General features: G+C 43.3%; 1 protein-coding gene across 3 annotated transcripts in view; it reads left to right on the top strand.

Annotated features, from left to right (window-relative positions):
• Positions 1 to 23,809, top strand: part of crtc3 (CREB regulated transcription coactivator 3) — an 89,918-nt gene that overhangs the window by 53,083 nt on the left and 13,026 nt on the right. For 2 of the 3 annotated variants that reach the window (XM_060853536.1, XM_060853534.1), the window contains exons 4-10: positions 6,663 to 6,722; positions 13,314 to 13,379; positions 16,776 to 16,879; positions 17,758 to 17,793; positions 18,896 to 18,981; positions 20,430 to 20,479; positions 22,418 to 22,635. In XM_060853536.1, the coding sequence (XP_060709519.1) occupies positions 6,663 to 6,722; positions 13,314 to 13,379; positions 16,776 to 16,879; positions 17,758 to 17,793; positions 18,896 to 18,981; positions 20,430 to 20,479; positions 22,418 to 22,635 (620 nt within the window). The remainder of the gene's footprint in view (positions 1 to 6,662; positions 6,723 to 13,313; positions 13,380 to 16,775; positions 16,880 to 17,757; positions 17,794 to 18,895; positions 18,982 to 20,429; positions 20,480 to 22,417; positions 22,636 to 23,809) is intronic. The other variant, XM_060853535.1, reaches the window with a different exon arrangement.

Here is a 23,809-nt window from a genome sequence, read left to right as displayed (position 1 = left end):
TGGAAGCTTGTTGGGTATAATTTGGATCCTGCATCTTCTACATCACAGCATTGACTTCACTTCATAAAATATTGGCTGTAAAGTACTTTGAACATGCTGTGGCTATGAAAGGTGCTTTAGTGGTAGCGCCCCTATCTCTGAGCCAAGAGACCTGGGTTCATGTCCCACCTGCTCCAGAGTTGTGTAACAACATCCCTAAACAGGTTGATTAGAAAATACTGGGTCAGTGGTGCTGGAAGAGCACAGCAGTTCAGGCAGCATCCAACGAGCAGCAAAATCAACGTTTCGGGCTTTTGTCTGAACTGCTGTGCTCTTCCAGCACCACTGATCCAGAATCTGGTTTCCAGCATCTGCAGTCATTGTTTTTACCTGATTAGAAAATACAGCAGTGCAGATCTATCTTTCTTCCTGGATTTCCCCACTCAATCCTCTCGAGTTCATCGTACATTTCTGATCCTGCAATTTAGGACAATGAGTTACTGAACCAGGCTCAAACTTGCACCCACAATTGTTTGACTGAATTCAGAAGTTAGACTCAGCAAGGTTTTCTCTCCTTTTGTTATCCCCAGTGCTGCCCACCTCGTCATGTGTCTCCCGCTACAGCTGGTCGATGAGCAGCCCTCCCTACTTTAGCAAGATGTTTGAATATGGAAGAACAATTTGATCAAGCTCAGTGTTTCCTGGAGTCAATGTCACAGTCCTGTTCTCGAGCAAAGGAATCACTGGGATCTTATTAAGGATTGGAGGCAAGGCTTCCTCTCGTGTTGAGGGGCAAGCTCTTTGATTGACAAACCTCTGGACCAGTTAGGGCAGCCTCGCTTACATTGGTACAAATGGAAATCAAGTTGGATCTTCCCATGCTTGGTTAGCTCTCAGTTGAAAGTGAATTGTCTGGTATTTATTATATTATTACAATATGCTCAGTCCATTCAATTTCCAAGCATTGGTGCAGTTCTTGAGATGTGATTTTAAAAAATACTGTTCACTTCTTTACTTTGGAAAGACAGAAGTATTGAGGTCTTTTAGCTTGTGTTGTGAGTGGGTGTGGGGGCCAGAGCAGGGACTTGTTTATATATGAGCTATTAGAAGACAAGTTGAACTTTGGGATCAGATTCTTGGCATCTGCAAAACTGACGGTATCACAGAGAGACATGAACATCCCATTATTTAATCTCAACAGAAAAAAGACACTTAAATTTGAAGGAGATTTTGGAGGCACTGTTTAAATAAGCAGCTTACTCTAAAGTTGTTACAGTGACTGTGCACTGGTCCCATTAAAACCGACACATCTCGAAGGATGTTTCAGAATGTGGTTTGTGTCTCTGTCTGTAGAGGAATAAAGGAGAAAATGAGTCAAGTTCACGAATTAGTGATTTACTATGTAGCTGAAGTCACTCAATAATGTTGATGCAATATTTCCTGCAAGGCAGCGTCTCACTGTTTACCTTTGCTCAGAAATATATTTTCAAGGAACTAAGGTTTCTGTAAATGCAGTGCAATATGAAGTATCTGTTATCTACCCTATTTCTGTTAACTGCTGAGCTTTGCTATTCAAGCTGTGTGTGTGCAGTATTTGACTCGGCGTTTCACAGATGAAGACTGTTTTGTAGATTCTGAAGCTATTTAATTCTCTCTGTTCCTTGTCTTCAACATCTCGTGGCGAGGAATGATTAATCCACATTTCCTGCCTTGCTTGCTGTGGCATTTATTCATAAATTCCATCAACAGTTGCAGTTGTTGGAGACTGGGCTAAAACAGAGGAGATCACTTATGAGCCAAGACCATATATTAAGAGAAAGTGCCAAACCAAATATATATATAGGGTCTAGAGTTATGGATATTGCAGTGAGTAAGTTTTTAAAAATCGAGCTTTCATGGATCTTTTGTCACATGCATCGTTCATTTGTCACCTTTTGCAGAAGAATTACTTTCAAAAGCTGAATTTAAATTCGCTCCTGTGACGCAGTTCAACATGACTCACATCATCGCTTTGTGTTCGGAGAACAAAACAAAACATTTGTCCAACATTTTTTATACAAAGGCTGAATCTCCCTAATCCTTGCACTCAATTGTAAAGCAGTCAACTGTTTTTCATAGGAGGTTAGGCCTCAGCTCTTGTCTGTGGTCTCAACTAAATTCGCTCTTTCTTCTCAAGTCCCACACCATCCTGACTTGGAAATGTATCGGTGTTCTTCCACTGTCACTGGTCAAACTTGTGAATCCTTCCTGTCCCTAACAGCACACTGGGTCTAGCTACGCATGGACTGTGATGCTTCATGATGTCGCCTGTTCCAGTAGCCTTGAGTACACATGTAGCTGAAAATGTGTTGCTGGAAAAGCGCTGCAGGTCAGGCAGCATCCAAGGAGCAGGAGAATCGACGTTTTGGGCATGAGCCCTTCTTCAAGCTCATGCCCGAAACGTCGATTCTCCTGCTCCTTGGATGCTGCCTGACCTGCAGTGCTTTTCAAGCAACACATTTTCAGCTCTGATCTCCAGCATCTGCAGTCCTCACTTTCTCCTTGAGTACATCTGTCACTGCTGCAGACATTAGATCGGCTTTCTTGAGGGTGAACCCACTGAATGCAACTGACCCAGATGGAGTGACAGCTGTGCACTCAAATCCTGCCCAGACCTACAGACATCTTTAACCTGTCCTTACTACAATTGAGGTATCCAACTGCTTCAAGAAGACCGCTAATAACCCAGTGCCAAAGGAAAATGAAGCATCGTACTTTAATGACTACTCCCTGGTGACTCTGACACACATCATTATGAAGTGCTTCGAGGTGTTAGCAATGGCACACAGCAACTCCAATCCCCCAGATTGCTTTGGTCCTTTACAATTCAGCTATTGTCATAATAGGTCCAGGGCAGACACCATCTTCCAGTCTGTACGCTCATCGCTGGAACATCTAGATCAAAAGAACACCTATGTCAGACTAATTTTTATTGACTTTAGCTGCACTTTAACACATGATTTCATCAAACCACATCTCCAAACTCTGAGACCTAGACTCTATTCCCCCCTCTGCAACTGGATCCTTGACCTCTTGACCCATCAACCACAATCGATAAGAATAGATAAAACAACTCTTCAATGTAGTGCTCCACTCCAGTGCCTCCCAAGGCTGTGTACTCAGCCCCTTACTGTACTCCTTATGCAAACACAACTGCAAGTCCAAATTCAGCTTTAACTCCAATTACAGATTTGCTGATGACACCACTATAGTGGGTCAGATCTCAAATCATGATGGGGCAGAGTACAGGAACGAGATAGGGACTTAGCGGCATGGTGTAAAGACAGCAATCTCTCCCTCAGTGTCAGCAAAACAAAAGAGCTGGTCATCAAACTTCAGGAAGCGGAATGGAGGACATACCCCTGTCTGTATTAATGGGACTGAGGTGGAGATGGTCAAGAGCTTCAAGCTCCAGAGAGTAAATGTCACCAGCAATCCATGTCGATGCTACAGTCCAGAAAGCACACCAATGCCTTGACTTCCTCAGAAGGCGGAGGAAATTCGACATGTCCACAATGACTCCTACCAATTTTTATAGATGCACCGGAGAAAGCATCCTCTCTGGATTCATCGCAGCTTGGTACAGCAACTACTCTGCCCACAACTGCAAGAAATTACTGAGAGTTATGAACATGCATTTCATAAACCAGCCTTCATTCTATTGACTCCCTCCTACACTCCCTGCTGCCTTGAGAAAGGAGCCAACATAATCAAAGACCCCTCATTCCCTGATTATACTCTCTCTCATCCTCTTCCATTGGAAGTTTGAATACACACACAAACAGATGTAAGAACAGCTTCTTCCCTGCTGTTATCTCTCATGTATTGGAGGTGATCTTTCTCCGCACCGTCTTTGTAGCTGTAACATTATATTCTCCACTTTGTTCTATTATCCTGATGTACTTATAAGGTTAGATTACTTACAGTGTGGAAACAGGCCCTTTGGCCCAACAAGTCCACACCAACCCTCTGAAGAGCAACCCACCCAGGCCCATTCCCCTACATTTACCCCTTCACCTAACAGTACGGACAATCTAGCATGGCCAGTTCACCTACCCTGCAAGTTTTTGGGCTGGTGGGAGGAAACCGGAGCACCCAGAGGGAACCCACGCAGACACGGGGAGAATGTGCAAACTCCACACAGACAATTGCCTGAGGCGGGAATTGAACCCAGGTCTCTGGCGCTGTGAGGCAGCGGTGCTAACCACTGTGTCACCGTGCTGCCCGCTGCCACTGTGCCGCCCTTATGTAAGGTATGATTTTTCTGGTTAGTACACAAAACAATACTTTTCACTGTATCTCAGTGCAAGTGACAATAATAAATCGGATAAAGAAGATGGCTCACCATCACTTTCGTGATGACAATTTGGGACAGAAAGGAAGGCCAGGCCTAGCCCTCACCACCTCATCTCATGAGTGATTGAGGTTGGGATATTTCTGGAATTGGGACTCTGAAAGATTTTTCTACTTGATGTCCAAGTATTGATCTTCCTGTAAGTTTGTGTGTGTCTTTGTTCACAATTTTTCAGGCTTTTTTTAAAAAAAGGCCTGATATCAGTTGGAGTTGAACGAGTTGGACTCAATCTTCCTAGAATATCAGTTTTTATATTGAGTATGTTTCTAAAACAAACTTGATCCTTAGTAGTGGTTAGAATTATTTAGAATTCGTAGCCATTAGTTTAAGACATTTTTAGATTATTAATCTCAAAGGATCAGCTTTAACATTAGTATAAATTCATACACCATCAAAAAGTATGGTGCTGGAAAATTGCAGACTTCCTGATGAAGAGCTTATGCTCGAAACGTCGACTCTCCTGCTGTCAGATGCTGCCTGGCCTGCTGTGCTTTTCTAGCACCTCACCTTTTGACTCTGATCACCAGTATCTGCAGTTCTCCCTTCCTCCTAATACATCCACACGCCACGTGGTCTCAACGAGGGACTGAATACCAAGTCTGGACTAGTTAGGAGTATTAGCTGTCTGTATGTCCACTATAAGGTTTCATGTACCAGTTGGGGGTAGAACATTTTGGTGAATGTTCAAGTATGAAATGATTTGGAGTGTTCTTGAAGTTACTGGATACTCTTCCTCCACTCAGCATAGCCGAGACCATCCAGAAATCACTGAATTTAAAACAACAGTGGATGATTAATTTTCGTCTGACTTTAATTGTAATACTTGTGTTTAACTTTTGATATTCATTTTTTTCTTCTTTCTCCAACTCTAAAGAACAGACCGAACAGGGCAGTTGAGTTTGAATAGAATTTTTGCTTAAAAAAGAAACAGACTGTGTGAAGTTATTCATTCAGTGACAGCTGTAGCCTGCACGTGTATTCCTTCAGTGAGTAAGTTGGGCAAGTTCAGGCCATGGATTTTTCCATAAACCTTTCCAGTCTCTGTAAAAGTCTGCAGCTGATGGAGTTTAGGTCAGCCTGTAGGATGTAACTCTTCCCTTCATATCCGAAGGACATTATAGCACATCTGCAGAATCCTCAATTGACTGTTCCTAGATGTGTGTCCCTCAGTGTAATTTCTCTGGGATTTGCTTTTTGTTTTCAATGTGGATCTTTTAAATTTTTTTATGTTCATTCAGCTGACTAATGTTGATGCATGTTAATGAAACATGAGTTCAGGCATCCAGCATCAACATCAGATACAATGCACAGACAGGCTGTGCCAACCACATGCTTCAGTTCATTGGAGCAGGGCCGAGACCTGGATTGATAAGGACCCCTTCATTATATTCTCCATCATTGACTGTTCCTTTATTCAGGTTTTATTTGAGAGACCCCTTTCCAAATCTTCTGTCAAAATCTTGGTCATAGCTCAGTGTATGTGTCTTTATCAGTTTCAAGTCCCACTTTCAAATTAACCCTGTATTTAGGGCGGCACGGTGGCACAGTGGTTAGCACTGCTGCCTCACAGCGCCAGGGACCTGGGTTCAATTCCCGCCTCAGGCGACTGACTGTGTGGAGTTTGCACGTTCTCCCCGTGTCTGCGTGGGTTTCCACCGGGTTCTCCGGTTTCCTCCCACAGTCCAAAGATGTGCGGGTCAGGTGAATTGGCCATGCTAAATTCCCCGTAGTGTTAGGCAAGGGGTATATGTAGGGGTATGGGTGGGTTGCGCTTCGGCGGGTCGGTGTGGACTTGTTGGGCCGAAGGGCCTGTTTCCACACTGTAAGTAATCTAATCTAGTTATGTACATTGGCTCTCCATTCTCAATTTAAAATTCTTATCCTCGTGTTTAACTCTGTCTTCACCCTATTCCATCTCTGAAAACCTCCACCTTGACATCTCTTCCTTCAGCTTGGTGTCCATTTGTCTGATTACAGTGTATTCCAACTTTGTACGTAATTGCAGTTGCCTTCTTAGGGGGAAAAAACATCAAGCACGTTTTGTATAATAAGGTATTTGTGTAAATGTGAGCTGTAAGATACTAAGCTCATTACGCACACAGCCTTTAAGGAGATAGAGAAGAGTTACAACCCATCAGATTTAAACCAAGGTCCCACAAGTGAATGGTTAATGTCTGCTTTATTGTGTCACTCACCTGTCCACGTTTCAGGGTTTAATGTGCTGCTCCTGTAACACTGGATAACTTGCTCAGTGGTGTTGAAACTCCGCTTCTCCTTAACATGTGCACATTGGCAGTTCCCCATATGGTTCAGTTTATCTCTCTCCACCACCGGATACAAGTTGGAGACGGTAAGACAATTTGCTGTTCAGTGTTTGTTGTTATGTCTGTTATATTAGTAATTCTCAACTTCTTCAGTCCTGTACCAGCCAAATAATTAATGCGCTGAATTTGAGGCAACGGCAGCCCGGTAATTCTGAAAGAAACTTGAGATATTAACTTTTTGTCATGGTTGGTGCAGAAACCATGCTGGGAATTGGTTTAAAGACTGTACTAGACGCATATATATTAAGGGAGATTTAATAAAGGTTTTCAAAGTTATTAGAAATCTAGATAGGGTAGTTGGTGGGAAACATTTCCCACTCCAGGAGCGATGGTAACCAGAGGACGCATTTTAAAATAACGGAGGGAAGAACAGAGGGGAGGTGGGAGTTATTATTTACACAATGGCTTTGTCATCTGAAAGGGCAGTGAAAGCAAATTCATTATTACTTTTAAAAGGGAATTGGATATATCTGTGAAGAAAAATGTTGCAGGTCTAAGGGGAAAGAACAGAGCATTGGGACTAATTAGATTGCTCTTTCAAAAAGCTGGCATTGGATCAGTGGGCTGAATGGCCTCCTCTGTTATATCATCACATAAAAGCCTTATGGGGAATGTTGATTTTACGCAGTGTTTATTCTGTGATGGTTTCCCAAACCAACGTCGGTGTCCTGTTGCAGCCTTGTGCCAAGTGTTAATTTTGGGGACTATTTATCATTGCCAGCAGCTTCATTGCTTTCTAACTGGGTCTGGTTCTGTAGGGTTTCCTGTGATATCACTCCAAAATTACCATCACCAAGATTAAAAAGCCTGCTGTGTAGCCCATTACAGGGCAATCAACTGATCAACTGTACAGTATAGCTAATACACTATTAAATCACCTCAAACATTAAACAAATAGTCCAAAGATCGAAGAATTCCTTTAAACCTTCAAAAGTTTCCTGTATAATGAGGGTGAAGCTGGATTTGGATAGTTCCATGCTCCAAAAATCAACATGAACTTGATGTTGGAGTGACCCGTAAATCTTGGCTTCAGACTGTTAAGTGTTGCTGTAATCTTGAATTGATGGTGGTTCTGGAGTGCTGTAGAAGTGACAGAATAAAAAAGGGGGAAAGAATATAGGGCTGAGTGACTAGTCTCCACTCTGACAGATGACCCCAACTTTCTATCGTACCATTCAATCTTTTCCATTCTCACAAAATACTTTGGATTTCTCCCTGAACCCTAATTAAAATGCTGGTTTCTGAACAACAACTTGATTGCTCTTCGGGGTGAAATAGTTTATCCTGATCTCTCTCCGCATTCTTGACTTCCTCAGCTCTGACTTGTGTCCCTAATGCATGCTGTCTTCACTGGAAACAGTTCCTGTACCCAGGGAAAATGAAATTAGATCACTCACTGTCTTCTTTATTCCAAAGAGAACAAATCCACTTACCTTGGGTTTCCCATAATGGGAATTTCTGGATCCACTCTTTACTACTTCCAACTCCCTCATGAGCTTCTCATGATTAGATGCTCAAACCTGTTGTCAGGCTAGTTTTAAATTTGGGCATATTGGGTTGTTTTAGCTGATAGTATTCTTACCTCTGACTCAGAAGATTTACTATTCAAGATTGGCACACATTATCCAAGCTGTCATTTAAAAACAGTGCTCAGAGAGTGTATCATTGTCAAGAGCTACATTATATGGGAATGCTCATTTGAATGTAACCATTAAATGTCTTCTGGCACTATTAGAAAGGTAGAGAGTTCTCAGTGCTAGCTGACAATCCTCTCTCTCCATTAACTGGTCATCAATCCTGCTCTTGTCTACAGATCTAGGTGTGCACAAAAGGCCATTTTCGTGGTTTCCTGTCTTGCAACAGAGGTTGCATGTCTAAGTAATTTACCAGTGTGGAGATTATTTGATTACATAAAGCCTGTATCTTTAAAATTCCTTGCCCCACCATCTCTTATATTTCAATGCGTTTGTGCCATAAAGGAAAGTTAAATGGATTTAAATGTGACGTTCATCATTGTGTCCTAAAAATAAATTATTTTGATTAAGAAATAGTCTTGTTTGTGACTAAGAGCTGCTCTCATTGTTCTGGGAGCCAGCCCTCTTTGAGTTTGAAATTTACACATTACACAAATACCCCATTACACCAGTGTTTAGGTGGCATGAGTTTTGCGATGCTTCTCCTGAGTACTTAGTGGAGGGTGTTTTTTTTAACTTAACCTGTTTTCCTAATCAACCAGTTCAGAGATCTTATTACACACCTCTGGAGCAGGTGGGACTTGAACCTGGACCTCCTGGTCCATAGGTAGGGACACTACCACCAGAGAGCCCCACGAATGTGGTTATAATAAACAGAGGTAATTCCTTTAACCTGACCTGTGTTTCCCCCTGGAGATCACTAATCCATTGCTACAGCGAGACAGAGAGAGCAGCGTGCTGTTACACTCCCATCCCAAGTACCTGCTGGTTTTAATTGATTTCAGCTGGTGCTGCTGGTCGCCTCTTTCTTCAAAAAAAACTATAATTTCTCAGAAGTGGGCCTCATTGCCTGTATATAGTTGCCCTTGAAAGATTGGTAGTGGGCTGGTTCCTTGTGCCACTATGCCCATCTGGTGTAGGTACACCCACGGTCCTGATCTAAAGAGGAGCTAAGCATCCAATTGCCATCCAATGAATTCCAGGAAAAGTATGTGTCAGTGAGCACTGGTTCAGAAACCGAGCAGGTGAATTCCAAGACTCCTGGCACACTCAAACCATTTGATGTCATTCACTATCCAGTGATTTGTCATGTAATTGTGATACGAGAGGGTGTCAGATAGAACTGTCCCACAGCTCCTGCCAGAGGGAAAGAGGAAACTGACCTCAAAATCAAACTGGTGCTGACCAAGTATAGTGTGAACTTTGCATTGGACATGTCCCTTTATCCCAGACTAATCTTTGAGCACCCATACTGTGTCGTGTAGCCAAACCCTATAACAAACTCGTGGGAACTAGTAAAGGGATTCTTCTCAGGGCTCATGGTGTCGCGAGTTGAGATGTTTCTGTGACCAGAAATAAGGGAAAAAAACTGAAAGCAGAGGTCTGTTTGTACACTTGCCAGCTTGCTGTGAGCACCAACCATTTGTTATATAACTAAGTAATATAATGTTTCTACAGTCTGTTTTGTATTGGGAACATGTGTATTCATTTAAAACTTATTCATTCCGCTTTGCTTTCATTAACACTGTCATCTTCCTTCTTTCTAAATTTTATGAATAACATGAACCCTGCTCGTTACTAACTCTTATTAACCAGGGTGTCTGCTAAGGAAATTATTTTACTATTAATACTTAAGCTTGTGCTGATTACCTGTTAACAAATTTGATTTCAGCTTGACGTTTGAGCGTGTCTGACATGATTTCATGAGAGTAACAGGGAGGTGTGTTGTTTAAGCAATGCCACTTCAGAACAGCACAGTTTCCCCCCTCCGCTCCCACTGTCAGCCAGCCCCCTCCCTGCACTCTTGAAGCTTTTAAGCACCTTCCCTCGCAGAAATACAAAGCAAGCCTGGATAAATCAACGCCCAACCAACTGATCACATCCAGGCCGAGGGAGACTTTGTAAGGATATTCAACTGCTATGTGGAGACTCACAAAGGTTCGGAGTATGAGCTGTGACTGCACAATGATCAAAGCAGCCTGCTGGCAAACAGATTCTGTACTCTGATAGCAGTGTGGATGTGAGAAGTACAAGATAGAAGCAGAACTACATAAGACTGTGCAAAACAATTCCCTTCCCTATCAAAAGTTGAACATTTTGCTTGTCAGATGTACATGTTGCAATGAGGTAAGAGCTGAGACCCCAGAGGCTATATCTGAACTTAGCTGATCCAGAGGGTCTTGCCATTGTCAGCTAGTTTTCAATATGGGGTCTTTTCATTCACCCCATTCTCGCTCTTTCTTTATGAATGGTTTTGTGTCTGTCTCTCTCTGTTTTTTTTGCTTTGTTGCTGTCTCTGCATCTCACCGTTCACTCTCCCTGCGTCTCACCGTTCACTCTTTCTGTATCTCACGGTTCACTTCTTTATACTTATTACCAAGTTGTGCGTTAGATTCGTGTTTAAGAGATTTTCTGAAGCTATTTTGTTCAGTTGGCATTTTCCCTTTTTGTCAGAAGTGTCATGTGACACTGCTAACCTGCGTGTTAGTCCAGACTGCTAAACTTTTGTGTTAGTCAAGTCCTCCCTCACTTTCATGTCACCTTGTCTCTTAAAGCTAATCAGAATGTAAGCACTTCTTTTCAAAGGGTCCCAGTACCTGAGTCTCTGTCATGAATTCTGATCATTTCCTGTTCCCTTGGTTAATTCCACAATCAAATATTCTTCAAGAGGCTTCCAATATTCCGCTTTATGCTGAGAGGTGCTGACACTTCAATACAGTATTGTTGGAGAGTTGCCTTGTGTGTTCTGGATGAGAGCTAAATATAAGGTCCCAATAATCCTGATGACTGTAAAAACCTTATGGCATTTTTCCACTGAAGAGCATAGGAACTTTCCTGGTATCATGGCCAATATTTTACTCTCAGACAGCATCACTAGACAAATTATCTGACCATTATTACATTGTTCACAGCAAAATCCACAAACAGCATTTCCAGCAACCATGACTATACAAAAAAAAACTATACTGGCCACAAAGCATTTTGCAATATGCTGAGGTCATAAAAAATGTTATGTAAACACAAATCTATGTTTTTAAGTGGACCTTCGCAGGAGGCTCCAAAGCACTGATGATGTCGCCTAGCCAGGGGACGAAACGTTTGCAACAAAAACTTCCAGCTTGGCGAACAGAACCACAACAGAGTAAAGCTTTTTCTGCACTGTCCCCATCAAACACTCCAAGGACAGGGACAGCACAGGGTTAGATACAGAGTAAAGCTAACTCTACACTGTCTCCCATCAAACACTCCCAGGACAGGGACAGGGACAGCACGGGGTCAGATACAGAATAGAACTTTGCACCACTGTTGCCATCAAGCACTCCCAACACAGGTATGGCATTGGGTGGCTTTTATCCAATTTCATTAACATTAACCATGTGGGTTCCCTGTCCCAGTAACCCGTACTGGAGATCAATATTTGCAGACAAGCTTTACCCTACGTGGTTGAATAACTCACTGTCTACAGTTTAGTGGTTAGCTCTCTTTGAAAGTAGTGTTATGACTGTGGCATTGTTGTGGCAAGGCTGCATAGTTGAGAAGGTAATGATGTCTCGTGAATAAGGTGAATATGGCTAGTTTCAATTACCTTTTGCTGCTTGTCTGACTGACAACTTGCTGAAAATGTGTTGCTGGAAAAGCGCAGCAGGTCAGGCAGCATCCAAGGAGCAGGCGAATCGACGTTTCAGGCATGAGCCCTTCTTCAGGAATGAGGAGGGCGTGCCAAGCAGGCTAAGATAAAAGGTAGGGAGGAAGGACTTGGGTGAGAGGTGTTGGAAATGCGATAGGTGGAAGGAGGTTAAGGTGAAGGTGATACGGTGAGAGTGATAGGCCGGAGTGAGGATGGGGACAGAGAGGTCTGGAAGAAGATTGCAGGTTAGGAAGGTGGTGCTGAGTTCGAGGGTTGAGACTGAGACAAGTTGGGGGGAGGGGAAATGAGGAAACTGGAGAAATCTGAGTTCATCCCTTGTGGTTGGAGGGTTCCTAGGCAGAAGATGAGGCGCTCTTCCTCCAACCGTCATGTTGCTATGGTCTGGCGATGGAGGAGTCCAAGGACCTGCATCTCCTTGGTGGAGTGGGAGGGGGAGTTGCAGCGTTGAGCCACGGGGTGGTTGGGTTGGTTGGTCCGGGTGTCCCAGAGGTGTTCTCTGAAACGTTCCGCAAGTAGGCTGCCTGTCTCCCCAATATAGAGGAGGCCACATCGGGTGCAGTGGATGCAGTAAATGATGTGTGTGGAGGTGCAGGTGAATTTGTGGCGGATATGGAAGGATCCCTTGGGGCCTTGGAGGGAAGTGAGGGGGGAGGTGTGGGCGCAAGTTTTCCGTTTCTTGTGGTTGCAGGGAAAGGTGCTGGGAGTGGAGGTTGGGTTGGTGGGAGGTGTGGACCTGACAAGGGAGTCATGGAGGGAGTGGTCTTTTCGGAACGTTGATAACTTGTGCAAGTTGTTGTAAGCCTACAGTCATCTGTGACACTGTGTTCAGGAAGAGTCAGAACCTTCAGGAAAGGGAGGAGTTCACTTCATCAAACACATAGTGAGGGCGATGCTGGGTGCTTGAATCAGGGCATCTTGTGCTTTATATCTCTTCAGTTCTCAGGGCCAGTGCAGTCTGGGTGTTGCGCTAACATTCTCCCTTAAAGCAATTAATGTCTGGTCTTGTCACTTCTGTCGCTCAGCCTCCTGGTAATTATCGACTGCACCAGATTGCTGCTGTCTTCCATTCTCTCTCTCGCTCTCTCTCTCTCTCTCTCTCTCTCTCTCTCTCTCTCTCTCTCTCTCTCTCTCTCGCTCTTTTTCTCTCTCTCTCTCTCTCTCTCTCTCTCTCTCGCGCTCTCTCTCGCTCTCTCTCTGTCACTAACACACTTGTAGGTGGAGAGTTAAAGTGAATCAAGACCTCTCTGTTTTTGTCCTTTGTTTGCTCTGTGAAGGAGTCTCCTGCCATGGGGAAATGAGGAGAAGCCGCCTGGATTGAGACTGATTTCGGCCCTCAGCAGGTGACGCGTTTTCACAATCTTCTACAATCATAGAGTTGTACAGCACAGAAACACACCTTTCAGTTCAACTCGTCCATGCCAACCAGATATCCCAAATGGATCTGGTCCCATTTAACCCATATCCCTCTGAACCCTTCCTACTCCTATACCCATCCAGATGCCTCATAAATGTTGTACCCTCCTCCTCCTCCTCTATTTACCTTGTCTATTTACCCTATCCTTGCCCCTCATGACTTTATAAACCTGTAGAAGGTCCCCCTCAGCCTTCGAGAAAATAGCCCCAGCCTATTTGATCTCTCCCTTCACTCCTGGCAACATCTTTGTAAATCTTTTCTGCACATTCATGTTTCACAACATCTTTCCTATAGCAGGGAGACCAGAATTGAATGCAATATTCCAAAAGTAGCCTCACCAATGTCCTGTACAGCTTTAACATGATCTCCCAACCTCTGTACTCAACACCCCGACCAATGAAGGGAAGCATGTCAAATGCCTCCTTCACCACCCGATTTACTTGTGACACCATTTTCAAGGCATTATGCACCTGCACTCCTCGGTTTCTTAGTTCACCAACACTCCCCTGGGCCCTACCATTAAGTGTACAAGCCCTGCCCTGGTGTGCCTTATCAAAATGCATCACCTCACATTTATCTAAATTAAATTCCATCTGCCATTCCTCGACCCATCGGCCTATCTGATCAAGGCCTTGTACTCCGAGATAACCACCTTCAAAATCCACCACACCACCCATTTTGCTGTCATCTGCAAGCATCCTATATTCACATCCAAATCATTTACATAAATGACGAAAGGCACTAGACCCACCATTCACAGGCCAACAGCTCAAGGAACAACCCTCCACACACCATCTGTCTTCTACCCTCAAGCCAATTTTATATCCACTTGGCTTGCTGGTCCAGGATTCCATGTGATCGAACCTTTACCAGTATGCCATCATATTCCAAAACAACATCTCATGGCCCTTGCGCCTGGTCTGTGTGTGTGTGTCTCTCTCTCTCTGTCTATCTCTCTCTCTCTCTCTCTCTCTCTCTCTCTCTCTGTCTATCTCTCACTCTCTGTCTATCTCTCTCTCTCACTCTCTGTCTATGTCTATTTCTCTCTCTCTCTCTGTCTATGTCTATCTATCTATCTATCTATCTCTCTCTCTCTCTCTCTCTCTCTCTCTCTCTCTCTCTCTCTCTCTCCATTTTTGCATAGGATATCCTGCAAATCCAGCCTGACCTATGACAGACTATGTTCTTAATAATCTCAGCAATATGTTACTTTTCCTTTTGGTCCTACACATTCATCTCCCAGTTTTCTTTATTTTTCCAACCCGTCCTGGATCCCTATCCATAAACAACCTGCTTTCAAGCCAATGCTGAAATAAAAATAAAATACTGCAGATGCTGGGCATCAGAATAAAATCAGAAGATGCTGGAGGAACTCAGCAGGTCTGTGGAGAGAGAAACAGTTAACATTTCAATCCAATATGACTCTCCTTCAAGACTTCCAAGTCATATTGGACTCGATGTTAACTCTGATTCTTCCTGCCCAGTTGCAACTAGACCTGCCGGGTTTCACTGGCAATTTCTGTCTTTATTCTGAACTGGTGCCATTCAGAACAGCCAGCTGCTCGTGAATGACTTTGGGTCACTTTCCAATATCTGAGATTTTGTTACAGATCTAGACATTTTGTTTGAACAATTAGCGATCTTGTGAGTGATTGTATAGGTTTTATTACCATTGTTCACTGAACATAATTTAGGCAATAAAGCAGACAATGAGGTAGGTAGTGAAGGCGGGCATAAACCGCCACGTGTTTACCGTGGAGCAAGGCCCACATCGGGAAAACCAGCAGTATCCATTTTAAAGCAAACAATATTCATTTTAAGACAGCAGCTGCCAGCCCGACCACGTGATCGGGAGAAGGGGACCCAAAGACAGATCCAAATACACACCAGACCAGACACTGGTCAGGACTCCAGACAATGCTCATGACTCACAGATCGAAACCCACCTTATAATCTCGTCAAGGTCCCAACTGACACACACCCATAACCTGATCATGCAAAACAGTCCTACACAAAAGAATGAACCTAACAGACACTTTGGAAGTAACAAAGGGGGGTGCTCGCCTCCAGCCCTCACGGAGAGACAAGCAGATAGCACCCGGGCCCATTCACATAAAGATAAACAGCACACCTGTTGTGTGTGCTGCCGACTCTCCGAGATCAGCAGGAAGCTTGACATTCACACATACTCCAGCCACGAGTACCACCATTCACACTCATTCAGACCCAATCTCCTACATCCTGACTCATGAAGTATATAACTTGTAACATCGCGCGGGAAACGTTAGAGTGATCGAGATTCAGACCTCGGTTGGTCCCCGCCGGCGTTACATACTTCAATAAAGTTACCGATTGTCGAACCACACTCTGGGCTCGGACTGAGATCATTTCATCCACGCTAACAGTAGGGGTAAAGCAAAAAGAGTATTTTGCCTCACCTTTCTATATCATGTTTAATAACTCAGTGAAAGGCGGTGGATCATTTAAATGCCAAGTGGTAATGTCTCTGCTTCCTCTCCTGTTTGGGAAGCTCCTACTTTTCAGCCCCAGTTGGATGACAAACTCAGTGACGCATGGTCGGGGGGTGGGGTATCGCACTAATGGTGTCGTCCCTCTCCTGTGCTAAGGACTTGGTGCACTTAACAGCAGTGATGGAACAGGACTGGAGTCAGGACCTGAAGCATCAAATTGTCACAACCTCAATAATGAAACTTTCACTGATGTAAAGAGTGCAATATATTCACTGAAGAGTCTGCTGGAAGAGCTTTGATGCAGTCAGTGATATTACTTCGGTCTTTGAAATACTTGGATGATTTTTTTGTATGTATTATGTATTGTCCTCCAATGTTTCATTCTCTCTGTCTGCAGAGAGCTGCTTCCTCTGTCGCTCACTGGGTAGTGCTGTCCCCTCTGTTGCTTTAAACTCCCCCATCCCCTCCAGCCAGTTAAGCATAAATATCTAGACTGGCATTTCCAGTACAGCGCTGAGGGAGGGTTGCACTGCCTTAGGTGCCTGTTTTCAAATGAGACAAGTTAAGGTTTGCCCGTTCGCTCAGAAAGAGGCAAAATGTCCCCTTGCACTAATTCAAAGGAGAACATTGGAGATGTTCCCTCTGTACATTATTTAATCAGCACCACTTTTTTTTAGAAATCTGATCTTCATCGAATTGCTGTTGTGGGAGTTTGCTATGCATGTTTACTGTCAAAGAACTCCCACAGCAACATCAATTTCAGAACACCAAGCGTTTTACAGCACACAATGGTTATAAAACCTGTCTTTTTCTCATTTAGTTTTCTAACTTTCTCCTCACTACTTCAATAGAACGAACTCTGACTCTGCTCTGCACACCAGCGCTCTGAACCCTAATCCACAGGATGCCTTCATGAGCGGGAACCAGCTGTTCCCACAACAGGAGCGGCAGAATGGTGAGGTCATCTGTATTTTTTATTCCGTCAGTCCAGAATGTTTAAATTGGCCAGGGTTAGAAGCAGGAAGGTGGAGCAGAATGGATTAGTCTCTTGGGAGTTGAGAAGAATGAGAGGCGATCTCATTGAAATGTGTACAATTCTTTGAAGGCTTGATGAGAGTCGATTCTTTTACCCTAGCTGGAGAACTTAGAACCAGGGAGTATGTGTTCTAAGACTATATCCAATTCCGTTATGTAAAGAATGTGACTCGAACTCCATATCTAGAGAGCAGTGGGTGCTCAATCATTGATTATGTCCAAAATAGATATCGATAGTTTTTTGGACACTGTAGAAATCAAGGAATACAAGAATGGGAGTGGGGTATTGGGCAAGGCATGATGTAATGGTAATGTCACTGTAGTAGGAATCCAGAAACCCAGGCTAACTGGACCCCTAAAATTCTGGGGAGACAATAGCCTAGTGGCCCTCTCATGAGACTATTAATCCAGAAATTCAGCTAATGTCCTAGGGTCTCTGGTTCAAATCCCACCATGGCAGATGGCAGAACTCAACTATGATGCTAAGCATGGAGCTGGCACCAGTCGTTCAGGTTGGCACATGTTGAGGTATGCCAATGAACTTATGCCCACGTAGAGTATCATGAAGGGACAGGGCATCGGAGAATTTTAACAAAGCATTTTGCCCCCACGTTTGTGACCCAGTAGTTGTGTGCTGAAGCTGATTACAACAGTAATATCTGAAATTGTTTTTAAGCTGCAGAACACCCAGGCTGTATCCAGGATTCATCTCACTGAAATGATGTCAGTGGCTTTCTGACTGTGTTTTCTGGTTGGTGAATTCTCTGTTATGTGATTGTGTCTTCTTTGTTTTTACAGTAAATTATTGTGATGAGATGGACAGTCTGGGAGAAGGTGAGTTCAAATCGGCTTGAGTCTGTTTTGTTGTAAGTCCATGTACAGCCTGAAATTATTTCAGGTGTTGGAAATATTGTAAACAGGTCATGATCAGGCCTAGGCAGTTCAGAAATGGTTGAATCCCAATTTTAAACTTCTTCCTGGTCCATGAATTTAACCTGTTTCTGTTTCTAGATGTCAGGGTGATGATGAACTGGGAATGTGGTTCTAGGTTCATATAAAAGGAATGTATGATGGGAAGTTGTTAACATTGCTGAATCCAATGGCTGAAGGTCTTTCATCCAAATCCATGTGGTTGGCAAGAAACGGAATAAGCATTTCTGTGTCCTTTGCTCAGAATAGCCCAGGTTGTCAATGATGTCCTTGCTCACACAGCATTTTGAAGTGAATGGCCTGTTTCTGGTCTGTAGGCTGAATCGAAGGTTAATTGGGCGTGGTACAAAAAGATTGTCAGTCAGCTTGGATGCACAGCTTCACAAAGGGGCAGTACTTTCAGAAGAAAAGGAGAAGCATTATTTTAAAATATGGTCAATGGCTTGTTGCAGTTTACCTTTGTTCGAGTAGTCACTTTTCATACTTCGGTTTCTCCTGTTACCAAAGACTTTCAACAGAAAGATCCCTGGCAGTCCCAGATTACTTTGCTGTCAAAATTGCTGAGGTGATCTTTCAGTTCAGTTCTCCTTGTTAATCCTCGAATTCACAGAAGGCTTGTGTTTCTGAAAGGTTTAAAGCTTGTATCTTTCTCATCTTTTAAACAAGTGGTTCTTTTTTGTGTGTGTATGAGACATCTGTAAGTCAGGTATTAAAGAGACCTTATAAACTTAATGGAGCTCTGTCAAAGTCTAAGGTTTCGACTTAAGCCTAACCATAATCCAGGAAAAAAAAATCCACGTTATGTTAAGCAGAGCCTGGTCATCTAGTTAATCGATAATAGTGATCGATTAATTATTTCAGTAATCGATTCAATGTTCGATTATGAAATGATTTCATATTATCCTAATCATTTAGTTTGTTTTCCTTAAGAGTTTTACTTTTGTTTCCGATCTTATTTTTTCACCATCTTCATTGCATTATTAATAGATTACTGCTTTTTATTCAGTCTTTTCATTCCCGGTCCTGACAAATGAAGACAGTGTCTTAAAGTTGAACAAACCTTTACCAAAACAGCTGTGGGAAGCAAAGAAGGTGAGTGGCAGATTGCAGTATCACTGGTTTTAGCAAGCACATAACCCCTGCTTTTGTTTTCTGCATCTTTCTTTTGGATTCCACAGTTCCATGCTCTGTTTTGTCACCATTCCAACTCAATGCTGATTCCTCATCTGTGACAATGCCCAAATTTTTTACAAATTAAACTTGCGAAATGGTTATGAAATGTTGGAATTTTTGATCGTTTTAATTCTGCCATTAAGAGTTACAAACCTGACATGTCAATGTTTATGCGAAGCACAAACTGTAAATTAAATGGTCATTTTTATCTCAACAACCCTGCCCCTTCCTTACTTGGAGACCAGAGACAAGGAAGGAATCCAGTGTATGTCAGCGAGCTTTTTAAAGTTAGTTAAGTGTGTTATTGGAAATGGACCAAGGGTAGGAAAACATGGTTACATTTTTTATTTGCTCACGGAATGTTGGCATTGTGGGTTGAGCCAGCATTTATTACCCATTCCTAATTTGCCTCGAAGGAAGTTAATAGTGACCCACGTTACTGTAGGACTGGTATCACATGTAGGCTAGACCAGGTAGAGATGAGGAATTTCCTTCTCTAAATGACTTTAATGAATCAGATGCATTTGTATCACAATTGACAGTGGTCACCATTTGTATTTGTTTTTATTTGACTTCAGATTTCACCATCTGTGGTGAAATTCAAACCAATTAGCCCAGAATATTAGCCTGGGATGCTAGATTACTAGTCCAGTCGCATTAGCTTTACACCTTGACCTCCCAAATCATCAATGATCTCACCGAATCTCGAAACAGACTCAGAAGGCTGAATGGCCTCATCCTCCCTCTATGTTCCTAGGAAGTTAACTACCAAGTGAGCCTCCCCAGATTAATTGCAAGAGCTGAACTTTGCTCTTGGGAACATTGCATGGAAGAGAAGTGTTTAGGACGAAAGCAGAAACCACTTGTTTGCAGATAGTTTTAGCAATCAGTGCAAAACATTACATTTTTTAAAGACTTCCAAACTTAAAAAGTCACAAAAAAATGTGTGAAACCTACAGACACAGAGGAATATTGGTCTCCGCTTACTGCCGATGCAAACTGGCCTGCTGTGTTTCTGACCTTATTCAGATTTTTGCTAATGTGTGTATGTGTTTTAATTTACCGCTTAACCTGTCTTGTTGCTGTTTCTGACACCAGCTTTGTCCAGCATTATTTTCTATACAATAGAGCAGATTAATAAAGGAGCTCTAAACCAAGTTGTATGTAAACCAAGGATCTAAGGTGCATGCTGCTTTCTTCATTGATGACTGAAGCAGTGAGGACTCCTTTCTCCCTTGCCTTTTTTGAAGGGCTGATGTTAGTTCCTTCTCCACTATGGCTGATAGGTTGACCTGGTGAAGCTCACCTCACAGAGCTTCAGTATCAAGTTTGAGAGGGATTTTTATTTTGCTTGCTCTATTCCTCAGGTTCAGTCACTGCTGTCACGTCCCAAGTCTTGCGAAGTCCCTGGCATCAGGTGAGTGGATTTGAACTCCTTGGGTTGGTCTTGTTGCCTTTCCTGACCCACACTTCTTCCAGATCAGAATAGCTAGCTACTGATGGAAGGGGTCAGTATTAGGACTCTTCCTTCTCCTGATGTATGTAAAAGGTCTAGACTTCAGTTTGCGGGGGACAGTTTCAAAGTTTGCAGACAGCACAAAACTTTGCAACGTTACAAATAGAGAGGAGCACACAGCAGAGCCTCAGAATGACATTGACAAGTTGGTGGAGTGGGCATGTAGGTGCCAGGTGAAGCAGAAAGTGTATGAGAGAGCATAAAAAGGGTGTGCTTCTGAAGGGTATGCAGGAGCATGAGAGTCATTAAAGGTGATAGGACAAGCAGAGAGAACTGATGGGAAAGCTAATCAGTATTCGAAGCTTCATTAATAAGGGCATAGGTTGCAGGAGCGGAGATGTTATGATGAACTTGTATCAGACACTGGTTGAATTTCACCTGGAGTGTGATGTGCAGTGCTGAGTATCACACCTGAGGAAGGATGGGAATACATTGGCGAGAGTGCAGAAGTGATTTACAAGAATAGCTCTACGGATGAGACCCCTCAGAGACAAAGAAAGGTTGACAAATTTGGGACTGGTTTCCTTGGAAAAGAAAAGGCTCAGAGGAGATTTGATAATGTTCCCACCCACCAAACAGCTGTAAAGCAGAGGACACTGCTCTTCAAGTGTTTTCCACAAGAAGCAAATGTGAGGTAGAAAAATCTATCAAGTGGCAAATAATTATGCTCCAGAATGGACTGTCTGAGAGGATGTTGGAAACATAGAATCCTTACAGCGGGGAAGCAGCTCATTCAGCCAAAGTCTACACAAGCATCCCACCCAGAACCCCTATCCTTGTAACCCTGCATTCCCATAGCAGTCCACTAGGCATACTCATCTCTGGGCCATTTAGCATGGCCAATCCTAACCTGCACGTCGTTGGACTGCGGGAGGAAACCGGAGCGCTGGGAGGAAACCCATGCAGACACTGAGAGAATGTGTAAACCCCACACAAGCCCGAGGGTGGATCCAAACCCAGGTCTCTGTGCTGTGAGGCAGCAGTGCTAACCACTGAGCCACCGAAGCAAGGTTCAATTGAAGAATGCACTGGGTGATTATTTAACTCAAAACAGCGCAGAGGTTGGGGAAAAGACAGGAGATTTGCACCAAGTTTAAAATGCTCAGCAACCTGATGCAGACACAGCTGCTACACGGAAACAATTCAGTGATAAGTGAATAACTATGGGACTTTTCTGCATTTACATGTGTCGTGCTTTGCAGTGAAATGGGATATTGCATCAGTCTTGATATGAAATCCTGACCCAATATCCCTCCCAAATGTGACCACTGGGGCAACATACCTGAGGCTCATTAGGAACCTGCTTGACACCTATTACCTGAATTCCACGTGGAAATGTCATGAACCAGTGGCACCATAACATGTGGGAAGCTGCACTGGTGAAACAGTCTCATGTTGCCACAGAATGACTGGCCTGTCACTGATTCCAAGACAAACCTTTCCACAATATTCAGTAAAACCATTACATTTTCAAAAGACAATTGTGTCGGTACCATATTTATTTTTAAACTGGGTTTTATTATAATATCTGTTTTGAGTGTTTTTGTATTAACCTGTATTCCAACAGATTACAAATTCAAGCCATGTTCTGTGGGTTGTATGTAAAATCAAGGCTAACACCATAATGTCATACTGCATCATGGACTGAAGTGCTACCTGAAGCAAAAACAAATTAACTGCTCATTTGTCTTTGGTATCTTGCTATTTGAAAAATAGCCGATGAAATTGTTGCTACAGGAAGTTGATGGGAAAATTAGTTTGTATACAAAGTGCTTTCACAAATAATTTCAGAAAAAAGTGCTGGCTTTTTATTTGATTGTTCTGATTCCCTCCTTCAAGTATCTATCCATCCCCAGAGCAGAATGTCGGATTGTCACATTTTCAAGGGTCACTAAACACAGGAGGCTCCCTGCCAGACCTCACAAACCTTCACTTCCCGTCACCTCTGCCAACCCCTCTGGACCCTGAAGACAGCAGCTTCCCCAATATCAGTGGAGGCAGCAGTACCAGCAACCTGGCTGCTACCATGACACACCTGGGCATCAGCAACTCTCAAGGTGAGGGAGTGATTTGTGCAGCTTTGATTTGACTCAGCTTTAATGGCCATTTTTCGTTGTTTTTCTTATGGGTCGTGAGTCAGGTTGGTGTATGAATAGGGATTTGCTATCAAGTAAAACTGTATCACAAAAGTATGAAGATGTGGCAGATAAATTCCCAGTAGCTCAGCCAGCAGAACATTTCTCCAATCATTATTGCCCCCAGGCCTGTGTGTCGCCCCCAGGCCTCTGGAGTTTGGGAGCAGGACAAAGTTAGTCCTGGGATCACAAAATGTATCCAGCAACTCCTGGAAACTGACGACACATTGAAGGAGATGCAGGAGATCAGCATTGCTGTCCACCTGGAATTGAGTAACTTAACTCCTCACCATTTTGTGAAGAACATCAATTATACTTTGCAACCTGTAACACCATAGGATATAGGAGCAGAATTAGGCCATTTGGCCCATCCAGTCTGCTCTGCCATTCAATCATGGCTGAAAAGTTTCTCAACCTTATTCTCCTGCCTTCTCCCTTAACCCTTGATCCCCTTATCTAGCTCTGTCCTAAATGCACTCAATGACGTGGCCTTCACAGCCTACTGCAGCAATGAGTTCCATAGATTCACTGAAGAAATTCCTCCTCAGCTCAATTCTAAAGAGTCGTTCTTTCACTCTAAGGCTGTGCCCTCAGATCCTACTTTGTCCTAGCAGAAAGATCTTCTCCACGCCCACACTGTCCAGGTGTCTCAGTAGTCTGTAAGCTTTAATTAGATCCCCTCCTCATCCTTCTAAACTCCACACTGTATAGATCCAGAGTCCTCAGCCACCTCTCCTGTTAAGCCTTTCATCATTGGGATCATTCTTGAAAACCTCATCTGGATCCCCTCCAAAGCCAGCACATCTTTCCTTAGATACGGGCCAAAAACTATTCACAATATCCCCAGTGCGGTTTAACCAGTGTCTTATAGACCCTCAGTACATCCCTGCTGTTGTATTCTAGCCCTCTTGAAGTGAATGCTAACATTGCATTTGCCTTCCTAACTGCCAACTGAACCTGCATGTTTAAAACCTCACCTGAGCTCTGTGAGTGAGAGACTATGACTGTGGAAGATATCACAGCCCTGCCTGAGGACCACAAACCCGCATTACCCAGCATTGAGGTAGGAACCCTGGGAGATTTCCCATTGCCCTCC

This window comes from Hemiscyllium ocellatum, chromosome 42 (genome assembly GCF_020745735.1).
Source record: "Hemiscyllium ocellatum isolate sHemOce1 chromosome 42, sHemOce1.pat.X.cur, whole genome shotgun sequence".
In the NCBI taxonomy this organism is placed as follows: Eukaryota; Metazoa; Chordata; class Chondrichthyes; order Orectolobiformes; family Hemiscylliidae; genus Hemiscyllium; species Hemiscyllium ocellatum.
Note: the sequence above shows the minus strand (reverse complement) of the source record. Positions and strands in the feature narration are given on the sequence as shown.